The following is a 17,574-nucleotide window of genomic DNA, read 5'->3' as shown; positions in this document are numbered from 1 at the left end:
TATTGCTCTCTTTCTTATGCACAATAAATACATCATGAAGAGTTTATCTCAGTAGCAATTTAATCAAAGCTTCAGCCAGCCCAGAGTACTTATTAAAAAGCCAGTTCTTCTTAGTTGAAGTTTATTACTTCACCCTTTACTACTATTTTTTCATTTCACCGCTGCAGATTTGACCTGAAATTGGTTCAAGTCCCCTGTCACTGTCTTTTTTAAAGCCTCAAACAGAGTCAAAAGGAGGAGCAGGAGTTGCTTTCTCTGAAGACTACTTCAATTACACAATGCTGAAGGGTCATCATTGAGATTCCTCTCAATGAAAACTGAGAGTGATTGCCTCCTCCAGCTGTGAGGAGGGGAAGGATCAGGCAGCTTAAACACTTGTTGGAGGTGTTTATTTTCCAGGAAAACATGCCTTCCCTTCCTCCTCTGCTCTTTCTTTTTTACACATTTGACAGCTTCTGCATGCTTGGGCTTTGATTTCCCCATGCTGCATTGAAGCTTTCGTTTGAGCTGAAACCTGACTGATAGTCGTCCCTAATGGATCACATTAGACTCACATTAGAAGGACTGGCCCGGGAGGTTAATTAAGAACGTGACGCCAAACGACTGTCTGTCTTTCTCTCCCTCACTGTGTCAGAGACGGAGTTTTCACCATCACCAGATTTATTTCACAGCTCCACAGTCACGATTGCTGCTCAACATCTTATTGAGGATACTCATCATTTTTATATCAGATCATCATAGTCTCTCTCTTTTATTCTTTTTTTTTAATTATTATTAAACTACGCTTGAAATAGTGTGAAAAGACCAGGGGAGCTGAATTTGACAAATGTTTTGAATGATGAATCTTTCCAACTCCATAAAATTATGCAAAGTCCTGCTTGAAATGCAAATACCCTCTATCCTCCGTGTGTTTTCGGAGTTCCTTGAAGCCCTGGTTTCAAACAGTTTACATGGAGAAGTTGAAAAGCTTCTTACTGTTTGCACATGTCGGTATTGCATTGCAAACTGCTGGAATATAAGGACTGCATTCTCTGCTGCTGCCAGGAAAACATTAAATTTATATTTTTAAGCAAAATATAGGCTTAAGACATTTTTTCAATATGAAAACTGAAAATTGATAAAAAAAAGCCCAAAAGGAAGAAACTGTGCCAAAAAGGGATAAGAGCATTTATTTTTATTTTTATGGCGTACAATAAATGTCAAATTTGGCTGTAAATAAAAAAGAAATAACCCAAATCCTGCAGAGTAACATGACACAGCCCCACTTGGTTAACAAAACATTATATAAAAATCACAAACCTTAACTCACCTATTTATTCATATGAGCTTAACAATCAAATTGCAGAGAATTTGTCCACAACCAAAACGTTGTCAGCTGTGAAGTCACTCACATCTTGATCTCATCTGAACAGACAAATATCCTTATTATGCAACACAGCCACAGCCTGGATTCACCTCCTGCTTTCATCGTCAACCACAAAAAAGAGAAATAAAAAACCGACAAACGTGCCAGATGTTTGTCGGATCCAAGTCCGCGGTCCCACTGCTCCCACTGTTGAAATGAGAGAGGGTCGAGAGACGTAAAAATAGACAGAGAGTTTTTTTGTCTGATTCTCCCTGAAAGTGCAGCGGCAGTCGGACTGTTTAATCCACCACTTCACCTGCCGTCAGGGCTCAGGGGATTGGGAATAACAAAAATGGGATTAAGGATTAATCGACTTTTATATTATCATATTTCTCACCTTTGTCAACTCTCTCCCCCACTGCCTCTCTGAGCTCCTCATGTTTATTTTATGGGAAGAAGTCAAACTCTGCTTTAATTATTATGAAGATGTCCACTCAAGCTGCAGTCACTGTGAACAATAGCATGTTCTCTAAAAACAGACACTTTTCCTTTGACTTCAGTAAATAACTATTTAAAAGTGGGACTGAATAAATTAAGTAATATCACAATATCATTGCTTCCAGCACTATTACTAGAATAAAGTCATAAAATCATTAAACTTTATAGTATTGCTGTTTAGCAATCAGTAGCTGCAGCTTTGAAATGCTTTTCTGGTCAAAACTGAAATGAATAAATTCTAGAATTACACAAATTCATGTTCTTTAAAACCTTTAATCTTATTTTGTTAAAAAAGAAACGGAGTGTTTTAAAGAATATTTGGGTGTTTATGACCTCATCTGATGAAGTGCTACAAATCTACAGCACTTAGCATATTCAAACTTCAATTAAATTTTGAATTCTAGATTTTCTGAAACAGAATTTTCTGGTTTGCAGAAGCATTTGTAAAAAAATAATAATAATAATCTGGATTCTTGTTCTTGTGAATCTTATTTTGCATGGGACATCACACCCACAGTTATTTGATCAAAAGCTTAAATCAAATAAAAATTTTCTCAACAGGTAAAATGATGGAAGATGAAGTCAAAATGCCTGGATATGATAATATTAAATGACACAGTCAGCATAAACCTAGATATAATCCCGCCTTAATCCCAATTCTGAAATGTGGTTTCCTAATTTAGCTGTAACCTTCCTGGGCTTCTGCATACTGTGTCCTCATAAAATAATGAAAACTGATATATGATGCTCGCATACAAGACATCAGACTGAATTGAGCAGTTTAAGTTAAATTAAATGCAAATACATGCCTCTTTGACACCAAATTACACAACAGCACTTAGAAATGTAACCTAATTCACCGGCTCTGAAGACACAAAACTCGCTGTCCCTCTGACACAAACACAAATCCAAGCTGCATGGATTTTTTTGTTTTGTTTTAAAGTGCAGGTGCATTGTTTCTTTTCTTGTGGTTGAGGGTTTTTTTTTTTTTTGCCCTGCACCCCACAATGTCTGCCAGCTTCACAATCAGCAAGCGCATCAATATTCCCTGCAGGCCTGACAGCTTTACTCTTTATTCGATACAGCCGCCTGCACTGATAAATCCAACCAGCCAAACAGAATGCACAGATTAAATACTGCAGAGTCACAACAAAGTAAAAGAAGACAATGAATTTAGAAAAACAAAATCCTCTAAAGACAAGGGGGCAGAGGTCATTGTGTTTATATGCATCTACACGACTATAATAAGACTTAATAACTACGGGGCCAAGCTTTTTAATGAGACTTGATGTTATCTGATTTAATGTTCTTGAGCATTTTGACAGTCAATGAAAGTTAAAGTAGTTTATAGGATTTATTGCTTCCAAAACTGAGAAAGATAAAAATGGCTGATGTGACATAGAGCATATCAATAATCAGAGAAGTGACTCTGAAAATAAAATGTCAGTTTTTTCCATTCATCACATGCTTCTCAAGCCTTCATAATGTTTAATTGCTATATTAAATTTGTATTTTTGTTTTTATAGCTGCTGGTTGCTTGGATTCTCCAAACAATCAATAGAAAATCCAAATTGCAAAATAAGATCAATGTTTACAACTAAAATGTTTCATCAGAGTGTTTATGCACCATACTGCACTTTGAATTATTCATTTATATTTTTATTAAGCATCTTTGTGTCTTTACATTTAAAGTGCAGCACTGGAGAGCCATTACTGACTGAACAGTTTATCCTTTTTATAATTACAGTATAGCTTTTCTAATTTCTTATTCTGTTAATGGGGGTTCGTTAATTAGCTAGGCTGACAGAGAATAAATATTAGATGATCATATTATTTAATATTTTAATAGGATATGTTTTAAAATGTTTGAGAATGGCTTTTTCAAATAAAAAAGACCTCTGGGTAGACTGTTGCTGCATTTCTACAACTAGAAGTTGTTGTTTTTTTTTACATTTTTTGTATGTTTGTGAATTCACAACAAGCTCTTTGCTGTGCAGCTCGGCTCAGCCTTCAGTCGGCACTCCGCCTATGAAACATTGATGACTCGTTTCTCTACAAGACAATAATAAGTACTGCACAAAGCCAGGATCAAGCGAGGACCTGAATGTTTTCAGACGACTTGAGCATGGAGAAGAAGAGAGGGTTTTTTTTCTCAGTTTCACATGACTAAACAAACACCTCACGAATTAAACTGATTCTTTGTTTCAGGCAACCAAACTCCACAGGATGAAATCTAAAATTTAAATAAAGTCAGACTGATTTTTCAGTTGACACACAGGAGGAACAGTCCTGTCCTTGGAGAAAAAGTCAGAAGCGTTTACCTTCATGTGTCGTCGTCTCCGTCTGAAGCGCAGCAGCTCCTTGTGCTGGCGGGCGATAAAGTTCACGGCGGCGTATTCCAACAAGGCCGAAAAGACAAACAGCAGACAGACTGCCATCCAGATATCAATGGCTTTCACATAGGACACCTGCAGGCGGTCAAGAAAAAAAAAACAAAGGAAAAAACATCAGATAGACTGAATTAGAATGAATAAAGAGAGCCTTGAGTCTGGGTTTTTGTTTTGAGGCCCTCACCTTTTTGCCTCTGGTTTTTATGGTTCACTGCCAGTTTTTCATACATGAAATATCGTACTTGGAGAGGCAGGAGCTAAACGAAGTCTGTCTGGGTTATTTTCTAATTAATTTACACCCTGTCCTGTCATTTTACCTCTTTATCTCTACACTGATCACTTTGTGAAGCCCTGAGTCAAACACAAGGAAAATACAATCAACTGTATAAAATCTAATTAAATTATGACTTTGGGTTTTTTGCACACACAGTCTGGAAGTTCACCTTGCGACACTGATAGGAAAACATTTATCTTTGAACAGCTGATGAACACCTTGGCTTGACAGTCATTCAGGCATAAAGCAGCAACGTAAAGGGAAATAGGCTATTCTCTTCAGACTTACTCTCACTAACGTGTAAAAACATTCTAGGTTATTATTAAAGAAAACGCAAGCATTTTTAAAGTCCAAACAAAGTAGGACTAATTTTGTATTATTAGACTCAAAGCTCGAAAAGCTCCACATCCTCTTGGTCCTTGGTGAAAGGACTGATTGAAGCTTTTTCTACAGTGTTAAGACCAGTGCTTCAGTCTGCAGTGATGAAGAAGGAGCTAAACTGAAGAGCAAATGTCTCTATTTACTGAGATCTTGGGATAGAGCCACTGCCTTTTTGCATCAAAAAGGAGCCAGCTAAGGTGGTTGAGTCATTTGAGTCATTTGATTCCGTTGGACGTTCTTCTGTTTGGAGGTTTTCCAGGCATGTCGCACTGGGAAGAGAACCAGAGGAAGTCTTTACACCCGACAGTCTGGTAGACTCGGTTTGACTGGTGACCAAAACTGCAACAATTGATACATTTTCAGATGGTGTGGTTTGCTTTCACACTGGCCTGTATAAAACAATCGAAACCCTTTGAGAAACCTGTTCCCTCCCTGGCCTGTGGTGGCGCTGCATGAAGAACAGCTGAAGGAAAATCATGAATATATCTGAAGAAGACGTGGGCGAAACTTCCTTTTTTACGTAATGTAAAAAAAAACAATGGAGTGGTGTCAAATTTTAGTGGTTGTAGGATTTCTCTTTTGTCTTTCGTAGAAAAAAAAACATGCGCCATTTTTTATTGTAGCATTAGAATCTCACATTTGATTTGGTTGTATTTACCCAGAATATAGTTCGCTGTTTGCTTTTAGTGCAGTTTCTGGTCCACTTGCACTCCAAATATTTATTTGCACTGTGCATAAATTCACTTTAATCGGTTAGCTTTTTTTGTCCACATTAGAGCTTGACTGCGCATTCACACCTCCTCCAACAAACCAGACTTTCTAAACAAACAAACTAGAGTTCAAATAAAGCAGACAAAACGAAGCTGCTGTGGACGGGCCCAGCATTTATCTAGAACTTTGTGGACAATCTATAGATCTCGCATGAGGAATAGGATGGTGTTGCTGGGGAGAGGACTGTCTAGTTTCCCTCCCGGATTCGTCCCCTTCGTGACCTAATCTCAGATAAGCAGAACGCAGCAGGTGGACTGATGAACATCAGCACCGTGTGCCGCTGTGCTGTTTGGTGAAATCCTTGAAAGAAAAAACTTTCTTGTAAATGTTCTTCACATCCACCTCCATTTCCCTCCAGCCTGACATGATGCAGTACGTCATGTGTAGGTGTGTTTGATAGCAGTCACACTGATTTGCCTGCGAGTGTGTGACTGAGCCGCATGTACACTCAGCTGTGGTGCGTGATTATTACTATGACAGCTGAACTGCAGAGGAATCACGGTTCACTAGTTTGGTTTCCAGAGCGCACAAAGCTCCAAATGTAAACAAACTTAGAGTGAGTGTGTTTGAATTACAGCTTCCCTGGAATCCTACAGGCTCATATTTGCTTCACTTCCATTTGAAAAAACCGAGGGGTTTTAAAATTGTTTTTGTTTATTTGGGGATTTCCTTTTGCCCTTCACTGTAACTTATCAAGTGTGTTTTCTGTCATCCCACTTTTGATCCAGTTAATGTCACTCCATGCATCAATAACAACAATGTCTGAACAGGTGTAGGAATTTGTCTGATTTCTCTGCACCTTGGGCAGAGAGGCTCTGGAGCCTGAGCTCTGCGTGGTCATGGTCAGCACTGTGGTGATTCCCAGACCAACGCGGGCAGGCGCTGCGTCCATGTTGATCCAGAAGGAGACCCAGGACAGGATGACGATGAGCAGCGATGGGATGTACATCTGGATCAGGTAATAACCCATCTGACGCTCCAGGTGGAAACGAGCCTCAATGCAGGTGAATTTACCTGAAACACAAGAACACAGATTATTAAATGTAGCCTTAAAGAATCGGGAGATTTGGAAGACATCTTAGTCTTCTAGCTGTGCATGCCAGGAGATAATTGATTTGCATGAACACTTTCAATTTCTTATGGAGAGATTTTCTTTAACAAATTGAAATTTTGGAGAAAATGTTTGTCCTACATTACCTATTTCATTTTAATTTTACAGAAAACCACAAATTTAGATTAAAAGCAGACTTGGTTGCACCATTTATTAAACGTGGAATCTCTAGCTGACCTCAAACTGACCACATAATAGCGCAATTTGACATTTCAAAAATAAATTTGCTTAATGGAAACATGGCAATTAAAAAAAAAATGTCAGTGTTAAGATGCGGTGGTTTATTTGGTCGTAACAAAATTAGCTTATTGTTTTAACTGCAATGGAGACACTTTTGTCGCATCACACAAGTTACATGATCATCAACTGGATGGTGCCGCTGGCACAAACCATGGAGAAGAAGTAAAGAGGAAGTAGTTGGAAGATCATGAATTATGAATAAATTATGGCATGAAGAAATTTATCCATGTGTCATTTTAATTGTGTTTCTTATTTAAAAGAAACACTGAAATTGGGAAGTTGCAATATTTTGACATTAGCAGAATATTGACAAACGTTTGCACACATTTGTAATGGAAATGCACATCTCATTCTTGTTGGAATATATAGTAGTAGATGGACATCTTAGAGCTTTTTTAAAGTAGCCAAATGTGGAAGACCATGTGCTCTAGAGCTACAATAATTTATGACTACTGCTCTACAGAAGACATGGACACTGGTGACATTTTAAGAGACTAACTGTGGCAGACACTCGCAGACGAAGGTTTCATTCTCTTACTGCAGTGTCTTCATTTGGTTCTACAATCATTTGAGATCTACAAGCAGAGAGAAAGTTAGAGTTCAGAAGCAGTGTGTAATAATCAGGACAAAACTCCCGCTGTGGCTTTGCACCTGTAAACAATTTAAGCGACTGGGAGGTCTCAACATGCCCCAAGTGTCTTCAACAACCAGTAATATCTTAAACACTCTCTAATTCAAACCACCGGTTTTCCCTTTGTGATGCTCTAAACCTTCAGAGCAAAACTAGTTAGAGGCAGAACGAATGTGCTGACAGAGATTGTACTCTAATCTCTCAATGTTCTGGTAAAGAGCTGGTCAGAAACCAACCTGTGACTGAAATCAGCACATGTCATATGCATATGGGTGAGTTATGTGATGATTTCACCTTTTGATATTGAATAGTTCAGTCAGACTAAATTCATTCATTTTAAATGCCTTTATTTCCATTGTATTGGCACGCTTTAGTTATATATTGCTGTATATTTCCTTTACGTTGGGGTTATAAAAGTTGAGTGTATTATTTCAGTAGATACACAAAAGGTGTTTTGTGTCTTTGTGCTGCCGAGTGCCACAGGCACTCCCAGGCCTGAGGCTGTGTGGGTTAAAGACGTGATTGATGCTTGTGCTCGCAGCATGTTGTTGTCTCAGAGCTCGTGGCGAACAAAGTCAGGAATTTCAGCTTCTCCTAATCCCTCTGTTTCTTCAGAAGCCTCAGAGTTTTGACCCGAAATACACCAACAGAGTCAAGATTCCTGTTCTCTACCAAAAGAACAAAGATTTGTGTAGCAGATAGTGCAGCCCAAGGAGTTCTGATCTAAACGACAGGAAGTCAATATTTGATCACACACAGAAACAGGAAACACTGATAAACACCCAGATCTTAAAATCCAGACTTCAGGGAATGTTACAGTTGATTTTTTTTTCTTTCTTTTCTCTGTTTTTAAAAAAAAAAAATTTTATTTACTTAAAAATTACTAAATCAACTTAGCTTTAGAGATGCATTTTGGTGTATGCTGATAGTAGCTGCATTATGCAGACAAATAAAAATGCTGGGAACTCTAAAGTACTATGGCACAACTCACCACTTAGTCCTTTAATGTGATGAGCAAAAAAACATGTCAAAGTTTTAAAAACGTTTTCTAGTGTCAGGGAATTACTCATTTGAGTAATTTGAGGACATAAAAAACTAAAACAGAAAGAACTCCAACAGTTAGCAAGTAAAATTTTATACTTTTTAGAACCTTTAACACCTTTTGATTTAAAGTAACTTGCAAAAATATAAATTATTAAATTACCTACCCATTAAATACATTGTACTTAATAACTCATACAAGTTCACATCCAACATATCCAGTAGGTTTGGGGATGATGTACAATTTTGTATTTTGTGTGTGTGTGTGTGTTTATGATGTACAGCACTTGGAACTGCCTCGCTGCTGAAATGTGCAATGCAAAAAAACTCGATTGACTGATTGACGTTTAAAAACATATGCTGCTTTCAAATAGCATTTTCCATCCAGACTTTAAGATAATTTGTTTCATGCAAATTAATTGTCCTAATTGTGTTTTAGTTTAGCTTTAAACCACTGAACTTATGCTGTCAGTTGTAGACTTTGTATGAGAAAATAGAAGTTTCATAGATAAACAACATGCATAAAGAAAATCTGCAATGATATTTTAATCGACCTACTCTGCAGCAGGCTTATTTACATTGCAGTGCTGTTGCAGTCTTTCTTGGTAATGTAATGAGCAATGGGTCCCATAATAAACTGCAAGATAGCCAGAAAGAAAGATGGCTGACAATCCATTTAATCAAAGAGGATCAATGGAGAGTAGCCCCATCAGTCAAGAGTTAACCCTTGAAACCTGGAGAAGAAGGGAGAGGCAGAAGATTCAAGGGAAAACCAAAGAGAGAAAGGAGATGAGAGGAGGATGGAGACATTAAAAAGCAGAAGGAGTGAAGGAAGAGGAAGGAGGAGGAGAGTTCATGAGGTTGATTTATAGCTGTGATACACTTGGGAGCTTTTAAGTGCTGTCCATATTTTCCATCTGATAAGAAGATTGAAATTATTCAGCCGAGCTCATATCTCACTATTGGTGGGCCTGTGTGTGTGTGTGTGTGTGTGTGTGTGTGTGTGTGCGTGTGTGTGTGTGTGTGTGTGTGTCTACTGAACTTCACTCTGCACTCTGAACATGTCTGCGCGTATTAAAAAAAAAACATATTTATCGTCCACAGCAGCAGATGTATGAACAGACTGTGTAAAGGCTGCTTTCCTTTTTGGAATGAGTTCAAAATCATTGTTAAGATAAAGTAGTATTTCATAAGACTAGGCTGCAAAAAACAACCCAACAAAACAAAACTGTTGCACAAAGAGAAAATACAAGAACATCTAAAATCCACTCAGACTCTCAGCAGTCTATTTAATCAACTTATTAGGCCTCCACCTTTGATGCTAATGAAGTCACTTTAAGTTTGTATTATGACCTGAAGAGAAATATCTAGAAGTGACATTGTCGGAAACAAAAACAAATTATAAAATAAGGCAAGTATACCTCTTTTTAGGAATAAAAATTAATCGCAAGGTGCTTCAAACCCAAATAATAGAAAAGACACAAAGATAAAATATATTAAAATGAAACAAAGAAAGATAGAGAAATTATAGAACAATCAATTAAAATCCTAATGAACTTAAATCAAATTCCTGGCTTAAAGGAGATGCAAAATAGAAAAACTGCAACTTGTTTACAAGTAATATATTAAACGCGTCATTTTATATGTCGTTTCATAATAACCTGGTTGAGTTAAACATGTGGGAAGCCATAAGATGAGCAGCTGAAGTCCAGCCTAAACTCGATTTGCTCTGAGTTTTGTCAGACTAGAAACCGAAGGCTCTTTTTAAGAGTTGTAGAGAGAAATTACTTTGTATGCATCTAATGAAAAACAATAGGAGTAGAGTTGATTACTCAAAACAACTCAGGCTATATACAAAAGCCTTCTTCAATCATTCACTTTTATATGGCTCTAAACCACCCTAAATCTTGTCAGCTTGTGCAAAAGCAGCACAATATGATTTGTTTCAGAAACACCTTACAGGAAAACATGTTGTTGATGTAGTTTCTACTTCAGCTCAAGAGGATGTCAAAGGAAATAGAAGTGATGCACAAGAAAATGGATTGTGTCTCTGATCTGTTTAGGTGTTAACAACTGTTTTCACACCCCACACATTTTGTCAGCCACAGAACAAAAGCCCCCTGCAATGCAGCAGAAACCGTAATTAGTATTTCTAACAGGGATTTCTATGTGTGTGTGTTGGGAATAATGGGAGAGATGTTATGGGAGGTGAGTGAGGGAATGGAAAGAAATAAAAGGGAAAGAGTCAGTGGCAGCTTGAAGGAGAAAGATGGATATGGGGAAAAGACTCCCTCTTTCTCAGTCACAACAGACTGCAGCTAATAAATCTGAGGAAAACGACACCTTAATTCCCTCTTAATGCTTGATTAGGAAGCAGTGAGCTGAGTGCACACTCAACCCTGGACACTAACTCACAAAAATATCATCACACACAGTGAACGGCCATTGAGGAGCAGGCCTGGGATGAGATGCAAGGGATGCAGAAGAGCAGAAAAGGGCGGGTAAACAGTTTTGGAGGAATTTATGTCGGTGAAGCAGTGAAAGGAAACAGAGGAACGGTTTCAGGTACACAGGAAAATCAGACTCTCCTCTGTTCTAGTAAGAGCAAACAGCTCATGTCAACATAATACTTGATAAATGTGCTACCGACCAACCTTCTACTAATGAGCTCGCTCTTTCTGCCCTCTGCTCTGTATATACTTTATCGAGTCACTGTTGTATTGAAGAAAAACACTACAAAATATTAACCAGAAGCTCACTATTTACCCTTGTGGCTGTGCATGAAACTGTCTTTAGGGCGACAAAAAAATCAAAAATGCCACAATTACAGAAACATTTGTAAACTTAATGTTGTGAAGGAGACATTAAAACAACTACCTGCAGGTGCAGCCCAACAAATAATCCACATAAATTTATTACACAGAAAGTTGTATAACTCAAACATTTATGTCTGTTAGCTTTGATGATTATGTTTCACAGCTAATGAAAACAAAAAATTCAAAAGCTCTGACTGCAGCTGCAGTCCACGCCATGCGAGTCTCAGATAAAATCTTCAATAGACATTGCTTCATTATGCTCTCTAGTCTCAGACTTTTTCCTTCCACTCACTTTTCAAGAGAGCTTCTTTCAAACAAGGACTTGAGGGTGTCACTGAGACAAGTATGAAGCTTCTCCGTCAGTCATATAACATGACTGTATAAAATAATCTTTTTCCTTTTTATTGATCTTCAGTTTTGTTTTCATGGACTGTACGTTGTGACCATCAAAATTAACAAGAATATTTGTATTACATGATAAATTAGTTTCACTTTTAGAACTGAATCACAAGAATTTGTTAACTTTTCCAATCTGATAAGATGTGCCTCAATAAGTGGTTCTGTTTGCATCTAATGCATTCAAGATGGAAATTTAAGTTTTAAATCAGCTATTGTCTATTTACATTTTTCTTCTTGGAGTTTCTGAAATCTTTTCTCAATATCCTTCAGGGATTTATGAGTGTTTTTCAAACAAAGTAAACACAAAAATTAACCCAGAAACTCTACAGTCTGCTGTTAGAAAACCAAAACAATCAAAAGTACATTTTTAGATTTATTTGTATATTTCCTGTTGTGTGTAGATTTCTTGTTTTTTCAGGATATTTAAAATGCATTAAATTAAATAGTTCAGTGTGACGGGAAGTGAACTAATGACTGTCACAATTAGTCATCCCTGCATCCCTTGCATCTCATTCCTGAACAGGCCTGACCAATGAGCTCTTGGTTTTGTCGTTGTTCGGCTGCCAGCTTTAAAGCAGATTTATCTGTGAATCTGTTGGGTTTTCTCCGGCGTGTCGGAGTCGTGGGCTGGACGGGACAGATGGTTTTCAGCCACATCTCATGGAGAGAGAAACAGAGCGTGGCGGCAGCCCCCAGCCTGTCACCACCACCAACTCCATACTCCTTTTATTCTTTTATTTTTTTTCACTCCACCTTTTGTTGAGAAAATGTAAAATTTTGGTCTTTTTTATTTCTCCTTTCTCTTTGCTTATTCCTTTTTAAATCCATATCATCATTACATTTTTACTTTGTAAGTTATTTCACACATTTTCTCCATTAATTTCCCCAAATCGAGATTTTTAAAAAAATGAAAAAGGTCAATTCCAACACCTTTGTGTATTTCATAAAGGAAAAGAGGAGGATGGAGACATTTAAACAGAACCATCAGTAGTTTTGTGCCCCACTCACCTGTGTTGTAGTGCTTGGTGCAGTAGCGCAGATCTTTCTCCTCTTTGAGTATAAACTGAGGTAACGTCAGACCGTCGGCCACCTGCACGGCTCCCTTCTCGTCCCACTCGAAGATCAGGTCATTCATAGTGTACCCGACTGGAGAAGAGAGCAGTGGGTCAGCATGTCTGCAGCATTTGGTATTTTATTTTAGAAAGAGGAGGATGATGTTGTTTCTGCACCTTGCTGAGCCACAGAGAGGCTTATTTCCTGTAGTCATGATCAATATAAACAACAAAATCATGTTTTCTTTGCTGTGAAACACTTCACACCTTTTTAACAAGTGTCCAACTCAGTCTGAAGAAGGAGAGTTTAAAGGTGACATATTATCCTTCCTCGAACAGGTTAGGATAGGACTATGTTGATTACATTTTTTGCATGAAATCATTCTAGATAATGAGATGTTAGTGTCCTCAGTTCTGCTTATTTTGAGCTCTTTTCAGATTGAGCTGTTTTAGAGCCTCTTGTCACTTTAAGTTCCAGTAAGCTGCTGCTGGTCACGCTCCCCCAACTCAATCTTTATACTCACATGTGAAAATCGTTGCAAACATTTTCAATTATACAACTGCACATTTTTCAAAAGCAGAAATCGAGCCTCCTCCACTAACAACAAGAATGTAACAAGTGCTTGCTAAATGGTAAGTCAACAAGCAAATACTTGTCTTTTCCAGCAGCTTACCAAATGTCCTAAATCTTTGTTTGGATTGTTAGCGTACGTTCATTTTGTCTTTACAATTGGGTGTTTTTTGAAACACCTCATTTTCCAAACACCCAAAAAATGCTTGCCGTTTTTCTTTTAATGGTTTGGCTGTTTTTAGAAGTAGTTGAGACCCAAATGGATGTACAAAAACATGCAAAATGTAAATTTTGCAAATAGGAAATAGGTCCCCTATAAGAGCGACAGAGTTCCACATCTCAAACTAATATTTCCCTACAAAGGTTGAACATTGGTCTTCAGGTGGTTCAACTTCTGCTCAAATTGGATCATTCCTACTATGCAGCCTTTTGACTATCTGTCAGGAAATGTATTTTAGATGTGTCCCAGAGACAAAAGGGCTCTGGGGGAGCTTTTGGCTGCAGACTCTGATTCCATGTTGTGGCTGATTAGAGTACATTCACTGAGCTCTCAGAGATATACTGACAGCCTCTCTTTGTACTTTCTCTGATTTCCCTCAGCCTGTTTGGAGAAAGGAGAGGCTGCAGAGAAATCTTCACCACTTCTCTCACCCTGTCATCGCAGTGATTGACTGACTGATCTGTTTGCTTCACTGGGTGTGAATACTCACAGCTCTCTAGCTGCATGATGCAGGTCTGGACGTCCATGGGGAAGTTCTTCAGATCCATCGGACAGGCAAGAATCAGAGTTATTCTGCACACAGAAGCAGCTTAAGTGAGACAAATGATCTGAAGAATTAGCTGTTTTCCTCATCCTTTCAGAAAAATACCAGCACAATAATTTAAGACAAAAAGTCCTTGTTTCTTTCTTTGCTTATATTTTGGGAGCAATTACACAGAGCTTAGTTTAAAAAAACAATTTGAGGGATTAATAGAAATTAAGTAATGTGGAAAAAATTTTAATTGCTGGTGGGTATACATAATACATACTTATACATATAAGTATGTAAATAATTTAATTACATTCAGTAAAATGGATTATGTCCAGCTGTAAAAACAACAACAAAAATGGACTAATGGATATTTGTTGCAACATACAATCTAATACTGGCCTGCACTGATGTGAAATATTGGATTTATTCATGACTAAAAATCCTAAATTCTGTTAGTTTTACAAGTTACTTTTACTGAACTTAACTGTATAGAAATAAACTATATCTTTAAAGGAAGCACAGAAAAAAACATGTAAGTTGTGGGAAAATCTCCAAAATTAACTTATTTCTAAAATATTCAAAAGAAACCTGGTTGTTCCCTAAAGCAATTTTTAGGATTCATAAATTAACTTACGAAAATCTTTAAGCTGAAACATTTCAATAAGAAGTTGTAACCCTTTTAGGTTCCACAAAGTAAACTTTTTAAAATTGAATTAATTCAGTCGTGTGGACATGAATGTGAACAGGAGGTTCTGGAAAAGATTACAAAACATAATCTGTAACAAGTAAGTAAAACAAAAAAATATATAAAATATAATATTGTTAAATAACATTTATGTTAAAATCACTTTATTTTTTGTGAGTTAACAGAAAGACAAAGAGTCTGTCTTGGAAACAAAGGTTCTTTATTATTTAATTATACCTGAAGATTATGAAATAACTCATTTTGATCCATTTCAAACCCAAATTTTATCTTTGTTCTAAATAAGAGAACATTTAGCTGAGAAAAAATAACACTCCAGGTCCACTTTTGTGTCTGCAGAGACTTTGCCATCATGACAATTAGGAGAATCTGAGTTGATGCCTCGTTTTCTAGTCCTTCTGCTTCCCTCCGACCGGACACCCGCTGCGACAACGTTCCCATCCCGCCCGGCTGATGTACCAGATAAACTCTGCCGCGTCTGCACATCCTTACAAATCCTTGACAGGATGCTGAGTATGCTTTGCTCACATGATGTAGCCAGCGCAGATGTCCCACTTTCTCCAAAAGATGTTCACATTAGTGGTTTCCTAACTGCTTATTTTAACAAATAAACGCCTAATGACAACAGAATATGTGTCCTTGTTTTGGTCTGCAACTCCTGGTAAGCCGATGGATCTCTGATTGTGTGAGTCCTCTCAGTGTTACCATCAAAACTGTTGGAAAGTAGACATGTTGAGATAGATTTATTCATGTTTTTATGCAGAAGTTGGCCTTGTTTGCAACTAAAGAAGCACAGTTAATAAAACTAACAATGTCCGCCTCTAATCAATAGTCATATAATCAATAATTACATAAATACACATTATTTGTCAAGTAAATTAGTTATGTTTGCCTCGATGAGAGGAATTTTCAAAACAAACGGTAGAATAACTCAGTGTTTAGACTTTAACTTTAATTGTCTCAATTTTCTTCCTTCTAAAGTTTGAGAGCGGACCGGTGTTCTGACGACCAGTTCTGTCATCCCATCATACCTTGTCAGTTTTTCCTACCGCAGCACGGATGGATAGCTAAGTCTGTCAGTGTAAGTCTACGCGTCCAAAACCGCTGGCGTCATGTTTGAGTAAGCAGTATGTTACGTAGCATGCGCATTACCACACGGTAGGACGAATTCATGAGTAGCACAGAAAGTTAGAACATCTGTTAGAACACCTGTATGGAGTCAGCAGATGGAGTAAGAGAGGTGGCCCCTAGATCAGGTTTTTACAGTGGAAAATAACTTTCTGCTTTCTTTGGAAGAGGTCAGTTTGTCATGGGAAAAAATGACATTTTTGCACAAGTTAAGCTGAAGGCAAACAGCTGACAGACAGTCAGGAAAAATGCTCATTTATGCTACTTTATTTTCACGGCACGCCTCAGATTGGTTTTTCCGCATGTAAGGATGAAAATATCTGGAACAGAATAAAGCAGGTCTGCGGTTGTGTTTTCTTTCCGACATTACCGTCTGCTTTTGGAGAAAGTATTGGGTAAACTCAGGGGAGTTTTAGTCTAAAATAGACGATCCATTTGATCTCAGAAGTCATATACCTGAACAATCATAAATTTTCGCTTCTGATATAGGGCTCGACTTGCACAAATTGAACAACATATCAGCTCAGCGGCTGCATCTAAACCTGGTCATCCAATCTCAGAGGGTTCACTTTCATCTCAACATAGGAAGCGGCGTCAACGCCGACTTCTGTGGAGCGATAAACATCAAAAACAGGGTAAACAACATTCACATCAGCCCCGTTCTCCTGCGTCCCCCAGGGATGGTTTAATATCCCGAGCTGCTTCGTCACTTCTGAGATGAAGCTGATCAACAGAGAGGCTCATTCTGACCATGTCGAGTTTAAAAATGAGAGGCGGCGAGGAGGAGTGTGAGATGTCTCTGAGCTCTGACGATATTTATAAAGGACCAATCTTCCTGTTGCTCCTGCTGGACACGAAGGTGAAAGCCGAGGTTGATAACGGATCAGAGGCACCGCTGGAATACTAACAGGACTGAGTAGATTACCACGGCTGCTGCTGCGCTTTTTCATCTGCCCCAAGCAGCTGCAGTAAAAGCTAGTAGGAGGAAACACCGACAGGCTGAAAGGTTTGTTGGCTGAAGGAGGCTGTAACTCTTAGAGGCTTAGACAGGAAGCCACACGGAAACGAAGAGAGAGGAAAAAACCAAATAAGACAAAAAGTTCCAGTAAAACCATCTATCCCAGGGGATCAAACCTTTTTTCCAATCACTTCTGATTAAATTATCGCAAGAGAATTAGATTTCTTGGTTTCCCTCAATGCTCATTGCTCATTTAAAAAAATTAAAAAACAGAAGTTTCCAATCAAACTTAACCAATTTAACCTCCTAGTACAACAACAGATCTGATCATATATTTTTTAGACAACCATTCTAAACTTTCTGATAAGTTTGGTGGATTTAAATTTAAAAAGTTAAGATCCAAATAGACCACAGTAAAAAAACAAGCAGACATGGGAATAAAACCGGCAGGAAAAGTGGAAAACTGAACTTTAGGACCCAAAAAACCACAGGAAAAAAACAGTAATGGTCTAA

At 37.9% G+C, this 17,574-nt stretch overlaps 1 protein-coding gene across 1 annotated transcript in view; it reads right to left on the bottom strand.

Moving 5' to 3' along the window:
* glra1 (glycine receptor, alpha 1) overlaps positions 1-17,574 on the bottom strand; it is a 118,865-nt gene that overhangs the window by 17,148 nt on the left and 84,143 nt on the right. The window contains exons 9-12 of the mRNA XM_044127358.1: positions 14,231-14,313; positions 12,906-13,043; positions 6,459-6,673; positions 4,165-4,311 (exon numbers count right to left, since the gene is read on the bottom strand). Of these exons, the coding sequence (XP_043983293.1) occupies positions 4,165-4,311; positions 6,459-6,673; positions 12,906-13,043; positions 14,231-14,313 (583 nt within the window). The remainder of the gene's footprint in view (positions 1-4,164; positions 4,312-6,458; positions 6,674-12,905; positions 13,044-14,230; positions 14,314-17,574) is intronic.

The sequence above is a fragment of the Gambusia affinis genome, linkage group LG09 (genome assembly GCF_019740435.1).
Source record: "Gambusia affinis linkage group LG09, SWU_Gaff_1.0, whole genome shotgun sequence".
In the NCBI taxonomy this organism is placed as follows: domain Eukaryota; kingdom Metazoa; phylum Chordata; class Actinopteri; order Cyprinodontiformes; family Poeciliidae; genus Gambusia; species Gambusia affinis.
Note: the sequence above shows the minus strand (reverse complement) of the source record. Positions and strands in the feature narration are given on the sequence as shown.